The following is an 18,821-nucleotide window of genomic DNA, read 5'->3' on the forward strand; positions in this document are numbered from 1 at the left end:
CAGATCTCTGGGATGGGGTAAACTAGGATCTATGAAATGGGTTGGGATCTGTGGGATGGGATTTATAGGCTGGGATTGGATAGGGTGGGATGGAGTCCCTGGGATGAGGAGGGCCGGGTGTTTGGGGGACAGCTAACAAGCCAGAACTCATCAACCTGTTCTATTAATGGGGTGTTACAGGAAACTCCACCATTGTTATCCTGACATTAATGGATGGATATGGTCACTGGAGAGGACCTGGTGATAGCCTCGTGTGAGAGATCAGGGAATAGCCAGGGGAAGTCACCTATGAAGCACGAATTTAAATGTACATTGCGATACTGGGGGTAAACCACAGGAGATGGAGGGAAAAGGGCTAGTTAACTTAAAGGAGTCGGCCTTGGAACATCCAGGCCCTCGCTTGGGCCAACACTGGGCTAGGCCCGACACGGATGGCCGTTGCCATAGCAACGACCCGCGGCCTTCCGGGGGGAGGGGCGGTGGGTCGCCATGGGAACAGCCATTCTCTGCCTATCAGCGAGCGAGGCGTCGCCATGGGAACAGCCTCGGGGCGGGGCGTCCCCCCCTGCGACCAACCGCGCCTTCAGGAGGCGGGGCAAGCGTCGCCATGGGAACCTCTGTAGAGATGCCGCGGGGAGCGTGGCGCCGGCTGCCGGAAGGGGCGGGGTGAGCCTCGTCGCGAGGACTCGGTTTCCCGTGAGGCGGCGCGCGGGGTTCCGGCGGGTGGGTGGTTCCGGCGGGCGCAGGCCGGGATGGAGGCCGTGCCCCGCATGCCCATGATCTGGCTCGACCTCAAGGAAGCCGGGGAGTTCGCCTTCAACGCCGCCGTCAAGAAGGTGGGGCCGGGAAAGGGGCGGCTGGGGCCGGCGAGGGGCGCGGGGGGGAGCGGGAGGGGCCTGACAGGGGCGGGGCGGGAGGGGCCTGTGAGGGAGGGGAATGATTGTGGGGGGGGATGTTTGTGAGGGAAAGGAGTGCTCAGGGTGTGGGGAAGGGGGGATCTGTGAGGAAGGGAAGGAGGTCTGGAGGGGAGGGGAGTGGAGGGGAGTGTTTGACGTGGGGGATGTATGAGGGGTGTTTGGGGTCTGTGAGAAGGGAGTGCTTGGGGGGAGATCGGGAGGGTCTGTGAGGGACGAGAGTGCTTGGAGTGTGGGGCACGGGAGGGATCGGGGGCTCTGTGAGGGGTGTTTGGGGTCTGTGAGGATGAGGAGCGCTTGGGATAGGAAGAGGAGCTCTGTGGTGGGTATTTGGGATGTGGGGAGTGTTTGGGGTGCACAAGGAAAGGGAGTGTAGAAGGTTAGAGATTTGGGGGGGGGTCCTGGTGGAGCAGAGAGTTAAAGCTGGAGATGTTTTGGGCAGGGCTGCTGGGGGCGTTCTGAGGCAAGGACCTGGGCAGCTCCTGGGTGCGTGGGGAGAGGGTGAGGTTCGGTGGCCCCTTTGCCTTGCATGATAAGGAGTGAGGCCGTGTGCCCCCACCAGCCCCACGGCTTGGCCGCACTCGCTCCCTCAGCAGCCGGGGTCAGCGAGTGCTGCCAGAGGGACAGAATTTGGGGAGGGGGAGTCCCTGGAGCACTCCCCACCCCGGGCAGAGCCTTCCCCTGTCACCTCAGGGCAGAGTGGTGAGTTGGCAAGTCCATCCCTGCTGCATGTGACTGTGCTGACTCCCGGCTTCTGATGCTCTAGCCACCCTTCCCTGAGCCCCAGTGCCAGCTCCGGCCTCCCCCTCAGCAGCAGGTCATTACTAATGCCATGGTATTAGGAGATCGGAGTTGGTGATGGCTGATTCCTCACGTCTTCTTTTGATAGCCAATCCCTTGTGTCTCATTTTGGCATCTCCTTTTGCTCTGCTGCCGCGGGCTCGTGTAAAAGGGGAACCCGAGGAGGGAGGAGCTGGATCTCCCACTGGCAACAGCCCCCACGCTATCAGATCATCAGTTAAATCCCCTGTCCCTTTGCAGGAGGAAGGTTGAGAGTTTGGTGGGTGCCACAGATGGTCACAGGGGACAAGACCTGTCCTTGCTGGTTGCTTTAGGGAGGTGAAGGACTTAATCAGCTGTAAACAAGCTCCACCTCTGCCCGGTGTTTCCTAGTGCCACCCATAGATGAAAAGCAGGATTTATGGATGTGGAAGGAGGAGGGAGGGTTCTCCTGTGTTTATGTCACCACCTACTTTACACCCTCCTGATTTTTGGGGTGGTGAGGGGGGCTGGCATCCTGTCAGACCCTGACAGTAGCGTTAGCCTGGTGGGAACATCCCTGTGCCGGAAGGAAGGCGTTGTGGGATCACCGAGCTGAGTCATGCTGTGCCAGTCGGACAAGGTGCAGCAGCTCTCAGCGGGGAGTTGGCTGTGCTGTGGGCCTCAGAGCTAAGGCAGAGGGATGGATGGTGGTCTCCAGGTCAGAGCTGGGCTCAAGAAATAGGGTCTTACCAAAAGTAGGCTGTTTAGGGAATTTGTGTATGGCAGCAGGTGGAAATCTGGTTTGTGAACCGAGCTTCCCTGTGGCTGTTTGATGGAAATGCGCGGTGCTTTGCTGGCAAATAGAAACCTGGTGCCCTGGTCAAAACAGAAGAGAAACTTCCCTCCTTTCTCCAGTGCTGAGCTGTGTTTACCTGGAGCTCAAGTGACAGCAGGTGCAGGCAGCCCTTGAGACATCCCCAGCCACCCTTAACCTGGCAGCCACTGAAGTGGATCGAGCCCCCAGTATCCACCTGGGCCGGAGGAGATTTGGGCTGTGGATCCCTGATTTTCCCCTGCGGCTCTCAGGAAGGCTGGATGAATTCCTGACAGGCCATTGAAGGATCCCAGCTCCCTGCAGCTGGGAAGCACTATGCTTGCTGGCAGCATCATGATCTGAGGGATCCCAAAACTCTTGCTAAAGGCACATTTGGGAAGCCCTGTGCTGGCAGCTCCCTCTGTGGTGCTGGGGAGACATAACTCATCACCAGGCGCCTTCCTCAGGGATGCAGCAGCAATTTTATTTCTTAATGAGTGTCTTTGGCCAAGCCCTGGCTCCAGCTCCTCTCTGGCACGGGCTGCAGGGCCAGGCTGTTCCATGCTATCCCGTTTTGTTTGCCTTTCTGCCCTCACTGGGATGAGCTGCTGCCCGGCCAGCCACCAGTGCGGCATCACCCTTTGATGCTCTGCAAGAGACTTTGCTTTCATCCCAGCGCAGAGCAGGTCCGGGAGTCACTTCATTTCTATCTGTCCTGTTTGCTGGTAACTCCTCAGGACCTCATGGCAACTTGATTCCAGCTTTTCCACCCCAGCTACAAAGTCCCTGTTGTGTGCCAGATCAGTGCGTCTGCCCAGGGTGTTGTCTGTGCAGGACCCTGTGCTCTGGCTTTGCATTAAGCTGAGGTTCAGTAGGAACTGGGCAAGATTTGGGAGTTTTAGGGGAGAAACAGCTCCCAACCAAGAGACAGAAGGCTTCAAGTTGTCCCCTTCACATTGCCACACCTGCCTTGGCGGCTTCTCCCTGGAGAGCTGCCAGTTGTAGCTCCAGTGTGGGGCAGGGAAGGTGGCTTCAGGTGTCAGGCCAGGCTCTCACCTCTCTCCTGTCCTTCCAGTTTGTCCTGAAGAACTATGGGGAGAACCCAGAGAACTACAACGAGGAGCTGCGGAAGCTGGAGCTGCTCCGGCAGGTAAGCTGGGCTCCCTCCCAAACTGCTCGTGGCCCTGGGGAGACCTGCCAGAGCTGAACCCAGGGAGCTGGTTCATCACCTGCCCTGTGCTCAAGGATCCGTTTTCTGGCTTCCACCACCTCCCTGGACTGGGAGCTGTGCCGGGGTGCTGCCATGTCTGTTTCTCTTCCTCACCAGCAGCCCACAGATGAGGCTTTTGGCAACTGGGCTGCATCCTGGCTCCCCAGATTCAAGCTTTCCAAGGAGCATGCTTAAGCTTCTGTTGTGTCACCTTCCCTGAATATGGGGGGGATTTGTATTGAATAGTTCCCTGTTGGGTGGAAGGAATTGCTTTGTCAGTTGGGCTGGTGCCTGAGGTCTTTGCAGGGAATAAATCAGCTTTTTGCTCTCAACTGTGGAGCCCAAATAGTTGTTTTAGTCACTGGAGTCATCACTTTTGAAAGTTCTGAGCAGGTTAGAGGCAGCCTTGGCCCTGGCCAGCTGGTACCTGAGACACGGGTGGTAAAACTGGCTGGAGATGCTCAGAGCCCTGCCCTGTGCCAGCACCAGTGCCAGTTTTGTAGAGGAGCCATAAGCCTGATGTGTAGGGTGGAGCTGGGGGAACTCATGGTGCAGGCACTGATGTCATCTCACCAGTGTCTCCAAGGCACAGTGGTGGCCTTCCAGTAGGACTTGATGGATTTGAGCTCCCTGACTGGGGGCTTAGACACCCATAGCCAAGATCTGGGGAGCTCTGGCCTCTGCCTGTGGGCTTAACCCTGATGCAGGAGGTTGGAAAAACTTTCTGGTGTCTCCTGCTCTTCCTTCTCCCAGCTTTGCCATAGCAGCAGGTCCTGTGCCCTGTCCAAGACACTCCCTTTTCAGTCATTTCCAAGTTCCTATCATTTGTTTCATCTTTGGGAGCCCGTGCTGGGCAGAGCAGAGACTTCTTCATGAATCAGTTACTCTGGATCCATAAAGCAGCTCCATCCAGCCTCACTTTTAGGTGAACAGACCTGTTTTTCTAGATGTGTTTTGCAGGTCTTTTTCGTAAAGCCAAGCTCCTTCCTGCCAGGACAGCCGGCAAATGCCCAGCTCTGGCCATCGCCGCCACAAAGGCTCCTACCCCAGCCTATGCGTCTCACCACAAATCCAGCAGGCTCCTGTTCCTGCCCAACTGCTCCTGTCCCCATGGTAGCCTTTCCCTCCTCCTTTCTCCCTTCCAGAGTGCCGTCAATGTGCCCAGGGACTTCGAGGGCTGCAGCACGCTGCGCAAGTACTTTGGCCAACTCCACTACCTGCAGAGCCGCATTCCCATGGGCGCCGAGCAGGAGGCGGCGGTCCCCATTGCATGGTGAGGAGGAACTGCTTCCCCAGACCCTCTGTCTGGCATGAGGCCTTGGGTGTTGTGGGTGGGAGGACTGGCTCCCAGTGGGAGCTTCCTGAAATGCAGAGGCTGACCCAAAGCAGAGCAACTGCTCCCTCCATGTGTGTCTGGTATGCTCCTCACCAAAGTCCAGCAGTGGTACCAGGGGCCCTGGGGACCCCTTGGGAAATAGCATCCCACCCTGGAGATCTGGCAGGACATCAAAACGAAGGCATAAAGCAGCACAGCTGGCTCTGAGACACAAGGCAGAGGCAAGGCATTATCACTGTGCAAGGTGACACTGCTGAGCTCTCCCTGGGTGGCAGAGTTGCTTGGCTGTGTGTAAAAGGTGTGTCTGTGCTTTTGAAGCCAAAACAGTGGAGACTGCTCCTATCAGCTCCCACCTGGATTTGATGCCCAGGGTGATGCCAGGCAGGAGGGCCCCATCTCCCAACCTCTGAGGGAGAGTAGCTCCTGACAAATCGTTTCCCTGGCCTGTGCCAAGGAACACCAGTAACTCCACCTATGGCTGGGAATGAGGTTTCTTTTCTTACAGGACTGAGATCTTCTCAGGAAAGACGGTGACTCATGAGGACATCAAATACGAGCAGGCGTGCATCCTCTACAACCTGGGTAAGGGCCTGGAGACCAGCAGCCTTCTTGGTGAGCCCCAAGCATGAGGGATGTCTCCATGCTCCATGTCAGCATTCCTTAGAGTGGCCAGGCAGCAGCATGCCCCGCCTGGTTCCACCAGCAGCTGAGGATCAGCCTGATTGTGCTTCTTCCCCTCGCTGGGTGCTCAGCGTCGGAGCTGCATGAGAGGTTGATGCTGGCTTTTGTCCAATGTCTCCTCTCCTTTCCTCCTGCTTTAAGCATGCCTTGGCCATGCGCTGCCTTGTGTCTTGGCCAGAGGTTGCAGCAAGGGGGCTGACAGTGAGCTGCAGCATCGCAAGTGCCCTTCTGGGCACAGTGATGGATTCTACCAGGCTTTGTACAGCTCATCCAACATGCCATTGCCTCAAAAGCCATTAAATGAGTGTAAAAGCACCAAATCTAACACTTGTTCCCTCACCCTTGCTGTCATTCATGGACAGTGATGGCTCAGAGGCAGGTTTTGTTAGCCCCAAAGGCAACACTTAGCCCCTGGCTGCTTAACACAACTGGAAACACTCCCACCCTTGTACTGCAGCTCAGATGCTGACTGTGTGCTCCCAGCTCACCACACACAGAGCAAAGAGCTTTATTTTAAACCCCAGCCCAAAGCTGTTCCCTCAAGTTAGAATAAACCTTTGTTCAACCAGGAGGGTGTTAAATATTTGCTTTTCCATACTGAGGGTTTGTTTCCAGCCTGGGACTTTCCTGTGCTGAACAACTTGGGTGTGCAGCCTTCCACACTTCTGCCCTGTGAGAGGAGCATGCCGAATGCTGTATGTGCTCTCCTGTGTCCCACTGGTGCAGGGAGCTGGCTGGGTTCTGTCAGGTGTCTCTGGCCAACGTGCCACAGGTCCAGGCTTCTCTGGTACCAGACACCCCATTCCTGGAAGTAGTACAGGGTTGCTGCTGGTGTCTCCTCACCCTTCTGAGCCACCATCCATCCTCTTTCCACAGGTGCACTGCACTCCATGCTGGGCGCCATGGACAAGAGAGTGTCCGAGGAGGTAATGGTCCCTGGGATCTGCCCTAAATGACTTTCCTCTCGCATGTGGTTACCAGCCAGCAGCATCCCCAGTACTTCTCCTCTGTCACCTGGGTGGTTACAAAGCTGTTGGACACCAGCTCTGGATGTCTGCTGTGACCTACTGTTGCTGTAGAGTGTTACAAGGTGACATCCCCTCCTGGCTGTGTCCCTCCATGCATGTTGTTGCTGCCTCTACTCCAGCAAAGCTCTGTGTTCTGGTTGGCTGGGCTGACCTTCCCAGCACCTGGGGCTGGGAGGGCAGAGATATGATGCAACTTGAGGCATGCATGACCAGGGGAAAGTGCTGAGTAATTGAAAGCCCTGTGAGGCCCAACAATTCACTTCAGGTTTATGGCAGCTTCTTTTTGGGGGTCTCAGAGGAGGCATGAGCAGTGTGGGGAATATCTAACACTGCTGAGCTGCAGTCTATCACCCTACACCCTGCCATGAGAAATGAGGTTGCTCTTTGTTGGGCTTGTTCAGCCTGGAGAAGAGAAGGCTCCGGGCTGACAAGAAAGCTGGAGAGGAGCGTTTGACAAGGGCCTGTAGGGATAGGACAATGGGGAATGACTTTAAACTGACAGAGGGGAAACTGAGATGAGATGTGAGGAAGAAGTTCTTCCCTGTGAGGGTGGTGAGGCTCTGGTACAGGTTGCCCAGAGAAGCTGTGGCTGCCCCATCCCTGGCAGTGCTCAAAGCCAGGTTGGATGGGGCTTGGAGCAACCTGGTCTAGTGGAAGGTGTCCCTGCCCATGGCAGGAGGGTTGGAACTGGATGAGCTTTTAAGATGTCTTCCAACCCAAATCATTCTGTGATTCTCCTGGCTGGCTGAGTCTCCACAAATTCCTTGCATCTGGCAGCATGTGCCTCTGTACCTCAGCTGGCTTGGCATGTGTGCGAGAGGGCTGTGCACACTTGATGTGTTCTCCCATCCTCTCAGGGCATGAAGGTTTCCTGCACCCATTTCCAGTGTGCCGCCGGGGCCTTCACCTACCTGCGGGATCACTTTCCTCACTCCTACAGCGTAGACATGAGCCACCAGATCCTCAACCTCAACATCAACCTCATGCTGGTAGGAACTGGGTTCTGCCTCCCCTGGGGCACTGGTCACACTGGGGCAGCTCCTTGCACACCTTGAGGGCAGCTGCCCCTTGGCCATGAGATGGGTGTTCCTAGCATTGGGTACTCCCTGTCGAGTCAAAGTGTTTGGAGCTGGATGACATGGGATCCAAGTGTCCCAGGGGTGATTTTATCTACAGGATTCAGGCTGCTGTAGGCAAGAGGGGCTCCCTCCTGGAGGAGGGAAAGAGGTATTGCAAGGTAGCAGAGGAGAGGGAAGGCTCTGGGCTGCTCTTGTCGCTGGGCTGTTTGAGCATCCCTTGGGCTGTAGCTCAAGAAAGCAGTTTTAGCTGCTGAATCCTGACGGGGTTCGGGCCTGGGACTGGCTTGGATACAGGGGGTGTCCAAGTTGTAGGGGAGAGTGAGTATTCCCCTGTTGTCTGTGACAGGGCCAGGCGCAGGAGTGTCTCCTGGAGAAGTCCATGCTGGACAACAGGAAGAGTTTCCTCGTGGCCCGGATCAGTGCCCAGGTGAGCTCTGGGGAAATCTCTGGCCACTTCTTCCTTGGGACTTGCTGTTCCCAACACAGCCCCACTCCCTCTGCGCATGGGGTTGGAAGCTCAGGAAGGGTGTCCCAGACCCTGCACAGCATAAGTGCAGTCAAACAGCAGTATGGGGTGCTGCTACTGCTTCAGGCTGTGAGCACAGCTGCTAGCTCCTCAAAGGAGACAGCAAGATACTCCAGAGGAAACTGATCCATCCAAAGGGACCTGGATAGGCTGGAGACGGGGCCAGTGCAAAACTCATGGAGCTCTACAAGGCCAAATGCAAGGTCCTGTACATGGGTTGGGGCAAGCACAAGCACAGGCTGAGGGAGACTGGATTAAGAGCAGCCCTGAGGAGAAGGACTTGGGGGTGTTTGTCGACAAGAAGCTCACCGTGACCCGGCAGTGTGCACTTGCAGCCCAGAAACCAACCATGTCCTGGGCTGCATCACCAGCAGCGTGACCAACAGGCTGAGGGAGGGGATTCTCCCCCTCTTATCCACTCTGGTGAGATCCCCCCTGCAGTCCTGCATCCAGCTCTGGGGCTCCCAGTGCAAGAAGGGCATGGACCTGCTCGAGCAAGTCCAGAGGAGGCTGTGAAGATGATCCGAGGGCTGGAACACCTCTGCTATGGAGACAGGCTGAGAGAGCTGGGCTTGTTCAGCCTGGAGAAGGCTCCAGGGAGAACTTAGAGCAGCTTCCAGTGCCTATGAAGGCCAACAAGAAAGCTGGAGAGGGGCTTTTGACAAGGGACTGTAGGAATAGGATAAGGGGGAATGGCTTTAAACTGACAGAGGGATGATTTAGATGGGATATTAGGAAGAAGTTCTTCCCTGTGGGGGTGGTGAGATGCTGGCACAGGTTGCCCAGAGAAGCTGTGGCTGCCCCATCCCTGACAGTGTTCAAGGCCAGCTTGGACAGGGCTTGGAGCAACCTGGTCTAGTGTGAGGTGTCCCTCCCTGCCCATGGCAGGGGATTGGAACTGGATGAGCTTTAAGGTCCCTTCCAACCCTAACCAGTCTGTGGTTCTGACCCTCTGTGTGGGGTAGGTTTATTGTGGCAATGTCTTTAGTCCCTGATTCTGACCTGAAACACACCCACAAATTCTCCACCAACCATTTTCCTGCAGTGACTGAGTGATCTGAGACATTGGACACAAACGCTGGTGGCAATGAATCCTCCTTTCCCTTGCTGCTCTGAATTCCACCTGGGGTCTGTCTTTCTGGGGCTTTTTCAAGCACCCGTCCCTTTCTCTGTAGGTGGTGGATTACTACAAGGAGGCCTGCCGGGCGCTGGAAAACTCAGAGACGGCCTCACTGCTGGGAAAGATCCAGAAGGACTGGAAGAAGCTGGTTCAAATGAAAATCTATTATTTCGCTGCTGTGGCCCATGTAAGTGGGGAGACCAACTGGGGGGCTCCTGGGCTGCGGAGGGACCTGCCCTTTGCTCCCATCCCTGTGGGGTTTTCTTGCTTGTTTCAAAGATCTCCCTCGAGTTCTGGAGCTCTGATGCAACTGATTGTGTTTTCTTGCAGCTGCACATGGGAAAACAGGCTGAGGAGCAGCAGAAGTTTGGGGAAAGGGTAAGCAAAGTCATGTCAGCGCATCCCACCCAGTGTGGGTTCTGGAGGGTGTCACCAGCAATGTCCTGCCTTCCGCAAGCACTTGTGGGTGCTCTTAAAAGCCCCATTAAGCTATGGGAAGCTGCAGCTCTCAGGGACTGGTGGTGGTCCACTGCAAAGCAAGGGCACCTACTTCTGTGCCAGCCCTGATTCTTGGTCTCTGTGCAGGTCATCTACTTCCAGAGCGCTCTGGATAAACTGAACGAAGCCATCAAGCTGGCAAAGGTGCGTTCCTGCTCCATCCAAGATCAGTAATTGGGTTTTTAAAGGGAGTGAGCTGGGCCCTGGCTCAGGGCAGTGGGGTGCCAGACTGAAAAGATGAGAATCTCTTGTCAGTTTAAAAGCTTTCTTTCTTGTTCATCATGTTGGCAAACCTGTGCTGGCTTCACAGTGTTTCAATTTGCTTCCCTCTGGGACATCCAGCCAAGCCCAAGGCTCTAGTCACTGCCTACATGGGCTTTAGCAGGGTTTGGTTTGGTTTGAATCATTTAGGAGCATGTGGGCAGCTCCAGAAGGGTTGTGGATCAGCCCTGCTGCCTCACTGAGTTCCTCACAGAGCCCCTTGTGTCACTGCTGCAGTGCCAGGGAAACCCATGGCAGGGTCTGCATGTGAAACTGGGGCACAGAGGGTTTGGGGTTGCCCCCAGACATCTTGGTTCGTCTATGGGGCACAAGGAGAGATGGCTGGTGAGGCTGCTGCTGGGTCCTTGGCACACAGAGCTGTGCTTGGCTGCAGGGACATCACTCAGCACTCCCTGCCTGTGCCAAGTTACTCTTATTCCTGCAGGGACAGCCAGAAACCGTCCAGGAAGCCCTGAGATTCACCATGGATGTGATCGGTGGCAAGTGAGTCCATGGACGGGGCACCCCCAGATGTAACCTGTGGGTCAGAAATGCCTGGTGGCCAAAGCAGCCCAGGGAGCGTGTCTCCTGATGTGCAGAGCCAAGCACCCTGTGCTGCCAGAGACTTGGGATGTGAAGCTGCTCTTTGCTCTCCCTGAAGCGACCTCAAAAGAGCCATGGTCTGACCCCACAGGAAGCGAGCTCAGGGAGCTAGGAATGCCATCTGCTCCTCACCAATGCAGTGTCACTGCTTGTTTCCAGGTACAATTCAGCCAAAAAGGACAATGACTTCATCTACCATGAAGCTGTGCCTGCACTAGACACGCTGCAGTCTGTGAAAGGTGAGGATGGGCAGTGCCTGCTCCTGTCTGAATCCATGGGGCTCTGGGAACAATGGGACTTTGTGCCATGCTCTCCAGAGATGTGCTGGAAATGAAGGTGTGGAGTGGGAGGATGTGACTTGGGAATAACTGGATCCTCGTGAAGGTTTCTCACAGGACTGTGTTGTATGTTCACTTCCCAGGTGCCCCCTTGGTCAAAGCCCTCCCCGTCAACCCCACGGATCCAGCTGTCACTGGCCCTGATATATTTGCCAAGCTGGTGCCCATGGCTGCCCACGAGGCCTCTTCCCTGTACAGGTGGGTCACCAGCATGGCTCTGCCAGAGCAGGACAACCAAGTGGTGGAGCTGGGCGTGTAGATCTCCAGCACTAAGACCAACAAGGAGCCTATGCTCCAGCTCCGTGCCTTTGCTGTCTGAAGGTAGCTGAAGGCGACCAAACCAGCCACAGTGGGTTCTCTGGGGAAGCCCTGGCATCTCGGGGGTTGTCCTCATGCCTGACTTGGGAGCTGCCCCAGAGGGTCACATGCGGCAGGCCAAGGGGTGGCTGAGGCTCTGGCCAAGCCCCAAGGGGCTCTTTGCAATTTATGGTGGAGGTTTCCCTGGTCCTATCACATCACTAAAGGATGTTATTTTCTCCTGTCTCAGTGAGGAGAAGGCCAAGCTCCTGCGAGACGTGATGGCCAAAATTGAAGCTAAGAACGAAGTGCTGGAGTAAGTGTGAGCTGCACCCAAACAGGGCCCTGGCCAGTCCCTCCCTGCTGGGCAGGGTATCCCAGTGATCCCATTGTTGGGTTTCCTACCCCAGTGCCAAAGTGCCCATCCCTAATCTATAACCCTCACACTGAGCACAGTCAAATCCCAGTTTGCCCAGCTCTGGGCAAACCCTGTCCTCCCAGTTCCAGTCCTGATGATCACTTCACAGATTCACCCTGCAGTTTTGCTGAGGCATTTGGGGGTGATGCAGCAGTGCTGTGCTCTGAGCTGGCTGTGCTTTGGGATGGGAGGATCTTCAGGGAGGTGTGGGGAAGCTCTGCCACCACTCAGAGGCTTGTTCTCTTGCCTGTAGCCAGTTCATGGACTCCATGCAACTGGACCCTGAGACCGTGGACAACCTGGAGATGTACAGCCACATCCCCCCCATCCTGATGGAGAAATGTGCTGCTCTCAGTGTGCGCCCTGACACTGTCAAGAACCTCGTCCAGTCCATGCAGGGTAAGGACACAGGGACTCGCAGGGGGACCAGGGACATCCGGGCTGGCCTGGGGGCAGGCACCCCACTCCATGCCTGGGCTCGGTCTGGGGAACCCGCACCCCGACGGCTGATTTCTTTGCTGGTATAAATTCCTGAATCCCAAAATGTTTTTGCTGTTGAGCCCTGCTGTGGCCAAGGGGGTCAGTGCTCTCTGGAGCCAGTGCAGGCAGGCCCTGAGCTCAGCACCCACATGTCTTGGGCAGGGTGTCTTTGCCTTCTGTGGTTGCCTACAGCCAGATTTATTCCTCAGGCTGTTACATCGATGCCTGGCTTTAGGCTTGGAGCAGGCAGGCTCATAGCTGGTGGTGCTTCAGCCCTTCCCCAGCCTCCATGTCTCTCCCCTTCAGTGCTCTCTGGGGTCTTCACCGATGTGGAGGCTTCCCTGAAGGAGATCCGAGACCTCCTGGAGGAGGATGAGGCACAGGAGCGAAAGCTGCAGGAGCTGCTTGGGAAGGTCCCACCACCCCAGGGGTCGTCCCCACCACCGCCATCCCCGGGGCTGGCCGAGGTCAGCAAGGAGTGCTCCAAGTACCTGGAGGTGCACGAGAAGGCCAGCTTCACCAACACCGAGCTCCACAAAGCCATGAACCTCCACATCGGCAACCTTCGCCTGCTCAGCGGGCCGCTGGAGCAGGTCCGGGCCGCGCTGCCGTCACCCACCTTGACTGAAGGTGAGCAGAGCCTCTCACCCACGCTCAGGGCTGGGGGAATGCAGGTCCCACTCGTGCCTCTCTCTGGGCTCCCCTCCTGTCGCCCTGTGCCTTGTGAGCCGCGCTGGGGACTTGTCACCCTCAAAAACACATGAAATGGGGTCCTGGTTTGGGGACAGAGACACAGTTCCTGTCCTGGCAGGTGCCTGGCTTTACCCTTGGGTGTGCTGGACCAAGGGCAGGTTGGCTCTCTACCCCTGCAGTGTTTCAAGGGGGCTCCAGCACAGTCACTGAGCCCTCCCTGTCCCCAGATGACAAGCAGGTGCTGCAGAACCTGAAGCGAATCCTGGCCAAGGTGCAGGAGATGAGGGACCAGCGGATGTCCCTGGAGCAGCAGCTGCGTGAAATGATCCAGAAGGACGATATCACCACCTCGCTGGTCACCACCGACCGCTCTGAGATGAAGGTTGGTGCCAGCCACTGTGTTTGGGGAAGTCCCATCTTCCTAGAATCACAGACTGGTTTGGGTTGGAAGGGACCTTAAAGCTCATCCAATTCTAACCCCCTGCCATGGGCAGTGACACCTTCCACTAGACCAGGTTGCTCCAAGCCCCATCCAACCTGGCCTTGAACACTGCCAGGGATGGGGCAGCCACAGCTTCTCTGGGCAACCTGTGCCAGGGCCTCACCACCCTCACAGGGAAGAACTTCTTCCTCACATCTCATCTCAGTCTCCCTTCTGTCAGGTTAAAACCAATTCCCCCTTGTCCTGTCCATACAGGCCCTTCTCAAAGCCACTCTCCAGCTTTCTTGTCAGTCCCTTTAGGCACTGGAAGCTGCTCCAAGTTCTCTTCTCCAGGCTGTGCCACACATCTCAGTCAGGGCTGCAGCAGTAGCTCTGCTCTGTCCCACCCCATCCGTGCAGGCTCTCAGAGCCCCCTCTCTCTTGGCAGAAACTCTTTGAGGAGCAGCTGAAGAAGTATGACCAGATCAAGGTCTACCTGGAGCAGAACCTGGCTGCCCAGGAGAACATCCTGAAGGCCCTGACGGACGCCAATGTCAAATACGCGGCTGTGCGCAAGGCCCTGGCTGAGGTGGAGCACAAGTGAGTGGTGTGCAGGGCTGCGGATGGGGGCGGTGATTCTCTGGTGGGGGATCTCAGTGCCGTGGTGGGGTCTTGGTGCACGGGAACAGCCTTTTCCCACCCCTGAGGGAGAGCTGTGGGGTCACTGCCAGCTCCTCTCCTCTCCCCTCATCCTGCCTCATGACTGGGGGCCTCTGGTGGCTGTTCATCCTGCACCCAGTGTCCATCCTAGGGGTGTGCTGAGCAGTGCCCCAGGAGCAGGGACCCCCAGCATTGGCCTGGTCCTGCACCCCTGCTCATGCTTTCTGCCCTGTCTCCCCAGGTGGAACACCACCGTTCAGACCCTGGTGGCCTCCTATGAAGCCTATGAGGATCTGATGAAAAAATCCCAGGAGGGGAAGGACTTCTACACCGACCTGGAGGGGAAAGCTGCCAAGCTGCTGGAGAAGGCCCGTGCTGCCTGCCAAGCCGCCGAGGCCAACCGGCAGCAGATCTTGGAGAAGTAGGTGGTGCTGTGGCCATTGTCATGACACATGTAGGGCTGAAGCGGGCCATAAAGCCGCTGTTGGGGTGTGACACCCTGGGAGGGGGGGAGCACCTTTGGGTGCTGCTAGGTGAGGTGGCTGGGGCTGGAGGGGTTCAGTCTGGTGTGGTGGGTGTGCTGCGGGCCTGCGGTGCTGCACTGAGCCTCGCTGCCTCCTGGCAGGGAGATGAAGAAGCAGCCGCCCCCCCGGCCCACGGCCCCCAAGCCCGCCCTGCAGATGAAGCCTCCAGAGCTGGATGCAGGTGGACTGGACGCCATGGAACTGCCGCCACTGGGCTCACTGGTGCTGTCGGACCTGCCCGAGGAGCTGCGCAGCCTGCCCCCCGACGTGCTAGCTGGACACCTGGCCCGCCTGCCACCCCCCGCGCTGGCTGCCCTCAACCCAGCCCTGACCACCGGGCTGCGGCCCCATGGCCCCGAGCCCTTCCTGCCAGGGGCCAGGCTTGCCAGTGCCCCGCTGCAGCCCCTTGCCCGCTTCTCTGGGCCCTCAGCCCTTCCAGGGCATTATCGCTTGGCAGCAGCCCCTGCCTCGGCACCAGGCCCCTTTCCCCCCGGCACAGGGGCCCCAGTGCAGCTCCTGCAGCCCACTGCCCCACAGGCAGCCGGGCTTCTCCCTGGCCCCAGCTCAGCCCCATCTGCAGCCCCCCAGCTCTTCCCAGCAGCTCCACTGATGCGAGCTCCAGTGCAGCCCAGCTACGTGGGTCCCCACATGCTTCCCCCACGCTCATCCCCACAGCATGGACCCCTGCCCGGGTCTGCTCCTGCTCCTGCAGCATCTTACAGCCTGGGCCAGCCTGGGGTGCCTGTGCCTGGGCCACCCACAGTGGGGCCAGCCCATATGGGTGCTCAGCCACCAGTGGGTGGCCCTGAGCTGACCCCAGGTCCCCGGCCGGCCACCACCACGGTGGACAGCATCCATGCACCCATCTCCAGCTGCCCCCCTGTCCCACGGCTTCCCAGCCAGGGCCCAGCCGTACCCCCAGGCCCCTTCCTGGCCCCGGGGGCCCCCCCTGCCCCCTACCCCTATGCCCAGGGAGGGCCACAGCCCTTCAGGCAGCCAGTGCAGCACCCCTTCCCCCCTGTGCAGCACCCTCACACCTTTGCCCCCACTGCCCAGCTCCAGCCCAGTGTGGAGATGCCAGCTCGGTCCCAGGGCCTGCAGCAGTTTCCTGCAGCCCCCTTTCTGCCCCCAGGGAGAGCCGCGGTACCGCTGTCCTTCCAGCCACAGCCCCGGCCCACGCTGCCCCCCCAGGCCCAGTTTGCCCAGCAGCCCTTTACCGGCCCCGGGGGTCCCCCGCTGCCCCAGCTTTATCCACTCCCAGGGCAGGACACACTGCAGGCTGGGGCCCAGCCCTTCCCCAGGGCCCCCAGCCAGAGCTGCCCCCCGAGGCAGCCCCTGCCCACTGCAATGGGAGGGCTGCAGCCGGTGCCCCCTGGCTCCCCAGGGCTGCCCTTCTGCCCCAGCCCTGCCCCCCCCAGCAGCCAGATTCCCCCTGGGACCATGGCCCTGGGCCCCCCTGCACCCACCCCCCCTGGCCAGGCTGCCCCCCTCCATGTCACTCCCTCTCCCAGTCCCAGCCTCAGCCAGGGCCCAGGTGCTGTGGTGGTCCAGAGCACCCTGGTCCCCTCCCCAGCCCCTTCCCCGCAGCCAGCCTTGGCCATGCAGCCCCCAGCACTGGTGCCACAGAGACCCCCACCTGCACTGACGCCAGGGGGGCCTGCGCTCCCCCAGGGCCCTGGCGAGGCCCCGTTCCAGCGGCAGAGCTCCTCCACTGATGACCTCCTGTCCTCCAGCCCTGAGAGCCAGCACGGTGGCTCCAAGGCAGCCGTGGGGCAGCCTCTGCTGCAGCCCACCAAGGCAGATGCCAAGGAAGGGCAGAAGCCCAAAGCAGTGCAGCTGATTGAGAACGATCCCTACGAGAAACCAGAGCGAGTGCTGCGGCTTCTGGCGGAGCTGGACCACTTCCGTGGGCTGGTGGAGCGGCTGGAGCAGCCGGGGCCCGGGGGCGGCACCGAGCTGGACACTGTGTGGAAGGAGCTGCAGGACACGCAGGAACGCGATGCCCGGCAGCTCTCCATCGCCATTGCCCGCTGCTACTCCATGAAGAACCGGCACCAGGACATCATGCCCTACGACAGGAACCGCGTTGTCCTGCGCTCGGGCAAGGATGACTATATCAACGCCAGCCGGGTGGAGGACCTCTCACCGTACTGCCCCACAGTCATCGCCACCCAGGCCCCGCTGCTGGGCACCGCTGCAGACTTCTGGCTGATGATCTATGAGCAGAAGGTCTCCGTCGTCGTCATGCTGGTGTCAGAGCAGGAGCTGGACAAGGTACACCTTTCCCTTAAGAGTCAGCCAGGGCCACTGTTGACCTCCTGTCACCATGTGGTGGCTCCAGGCCCCGGCAGGTGACAGGAAGGGACAAGAGGGTCCCCTGGGAAAGTGGCTGCACCAGCTGGGGCATTATGGTGCTGCCACTGCCCACTCCTGAGGCCACCCCATTCCCTCCCCACAGCAGAAGGTGCTGCGGTACTTCCCCACCGAGCGGGGCCAGCCCATGGTGCAGGGACCCATCACCCTCATCCTCACCAGCCTGAAGGTCGCCCCCACCCATGTGGAGAGGATGATGACGCTGCAGTATCGCGACCAGAGCCTCAAGCGCACCGTGGTCCACCTCCAGTTCACCTCCTGGCCTGAGCTGTATGGCACTGGAGGGGAAGGGTCCTGCTGTGGGTGGGGGCGTCCCATGAGACCCTCGATTTGCTCCTCAGGGTGGCACCGAGCCCTCCTGGGCGGGTGGGGGATGAGAGCAGTAAGTGTGTGTGTGTCCGTGTCCCCAGGGGTCTGCCTGACAGCAAGGGGAGCCTCCTGCGCTTCATCCAGGAGGTGCATGGCCACTACCTGCACCAGCGCCCGCTCCACACCCCTGTCGTCGTGCACTGCAGGTGAGCAGGGCTTGGGGTGCTCCTGTGGGGGCTGTGAGGGTGTCCCCTTCGTGGGTCTGTCACAGCCGGGGGTGTCTCTGCAGCTCCGGGGTGGGCCGCACGGGGGCCTTCTGCCTGCTCTACGCAGCCATGCAGGAGGTGGAGGCAGGAAATGGCATCCCCGACCTGGCCCAGATCATCAAGAGGATGAGGCAGCAGCGCAAGCACATGCTCCAGGAGAAGGTAGTGGGGCCGTGGGGTGGGGGCCGTGGGGTGGGAGCTGTGGGCCAGGGCCTCACCCTGCCCTCCTCCTCCTCCCTGGCAGCTGCACCTCAAGTTCTGCTATGAGGCCGTCCTGCTGCATGCTGAGCAGGTGCTGCTCCGCCACGGTGTGGGTGCTCCTGCTGTCCCCAAGGCCACCAACAACACCTCCCCAAAGGTGGGTGCAGTGGGAATGGGGTGCTGGGGGGTTGGAGGAAGCTCTGCTGCTCCCACACTCACAGAGCCTCCCCCCTGCCCCAGCTCTACTTCCCCCAGGACTCCCAGGACCTGGTGCTGGGGGGGGATGTGCCCATCAGCTCCATCCAGGCCACCATTGCCAAGCTCAGCGTACGGCCAGGGGGGGCCAGCACTGAGCCCGGGGGAGGCTGGGGGCCAGAGTCATCCCCCCCAGCCGAGGCTGTGGACACAGAGGCACTGCCGGTGCTTCCTGACGGCGCGATGGACGGTGTTGGTGCCCCTGAGCCCTGCCTGCCACAGCCACCCCCCAATGAGCCACCTGGCGCCCCTGAGAGCAGCAACCACACAGCTGAGCCCCCTGGGGGGGTGGCAGTGGCTGTGGTGGCCCCCCCTGCTGCTGCTCCCGCCTCCTCATCCTCGCTGGAGCTGCTGGCCTCCCTGACGCCCGAGGCCTTTTCCCTGGACGCCTCCCTCAAGGGCAAGCAGCGGATGAACAAGCAGAACTTCCTGCAGGCACAGCCGGGTGAGGGCCTGCGGGCACCCCGGCCAAGTGATGACCCCCTCAGTATGCTCGACCCTCTCTGGACCCTCAACAAGGCCTGAGGGGGTGGCAGGGTCCCAGACCCCAGTACCCCGCTAATGGGACCCCACTTTGGGACAGGCTCCAAGGGGTGTGTGTGGGGGGTTCTGCCCTGTGCCCCCCCCCAGCCCCTTAGCACTGTACAGATGTAACTGGCACTCGCCCCGTTATTTGACTTCAATTCAGACTGACTTTTTCAGCTCTTTGCTACTAAAATAAAGTGAGTTTGATTGGCACGTGCTGACGGCACGG

General features: G+C 59.1%; 1 protein-coding gene across 1 annotated transcript; it reads left to right on the plus strand.

Moving 5' to 3' along the window:
* Positions 1-727: 727 nt before the first annotated feature.
* Positions 728-18,774, plus strand: PTPN23 (protein tyrosine phosphatase non-receptor type 23). The gene is made up of 25 exons (XM_080611994.1): positions 728-836; positions 3,566-3,640; positions 4,846-4,973; positions 5,542-5,618; positions 6,594-6,643; positions 7,603-7,734; positions 8,171-8,251; positions 9,526-9,657; positions 9,801-9,848; positions 10,056-10,112; positions 10,675-10,733; positions 10,992-11,071; positions 11,254-11,368; positions 11,718-11,783; positions 12,139-12,284; positions 12,672-12,995; positions 13,286-13,440; positions 13,928-14,079; positions 14,381-14,560; positions 14,765-16,937; positions 17,122-17,306; positions 17,447-17,551; positions 17,635-17,773; positions 17,856-17,969; positions 18,053-18,774. The coding sequence occupies exons 1-25, from the start codon at positions 753-755 to the stop codon at positions 18,590-18,592; spliced, it is 5,397 nt and encodes a 1,798-aa protein (XP_080468120.1). The 5' UTR covers positions 728-752; the 3' UTR covers positions 18,593-18,774.
* The last annotated feature ends 47 nt before the right edge of the window (positions 18,775-18,821 follow it).

This window comes from Psittacula echo, assembly GCF_963264785.1.
Source record: "Psittacula echo genome assembly, chromosome: 2".
Taxonomy (NCBI): Eukaryota; Metazoa; Chordata; class Aves; order Psittaciformes; family Psittacidae; genus Psittacula; species Psittacula echo.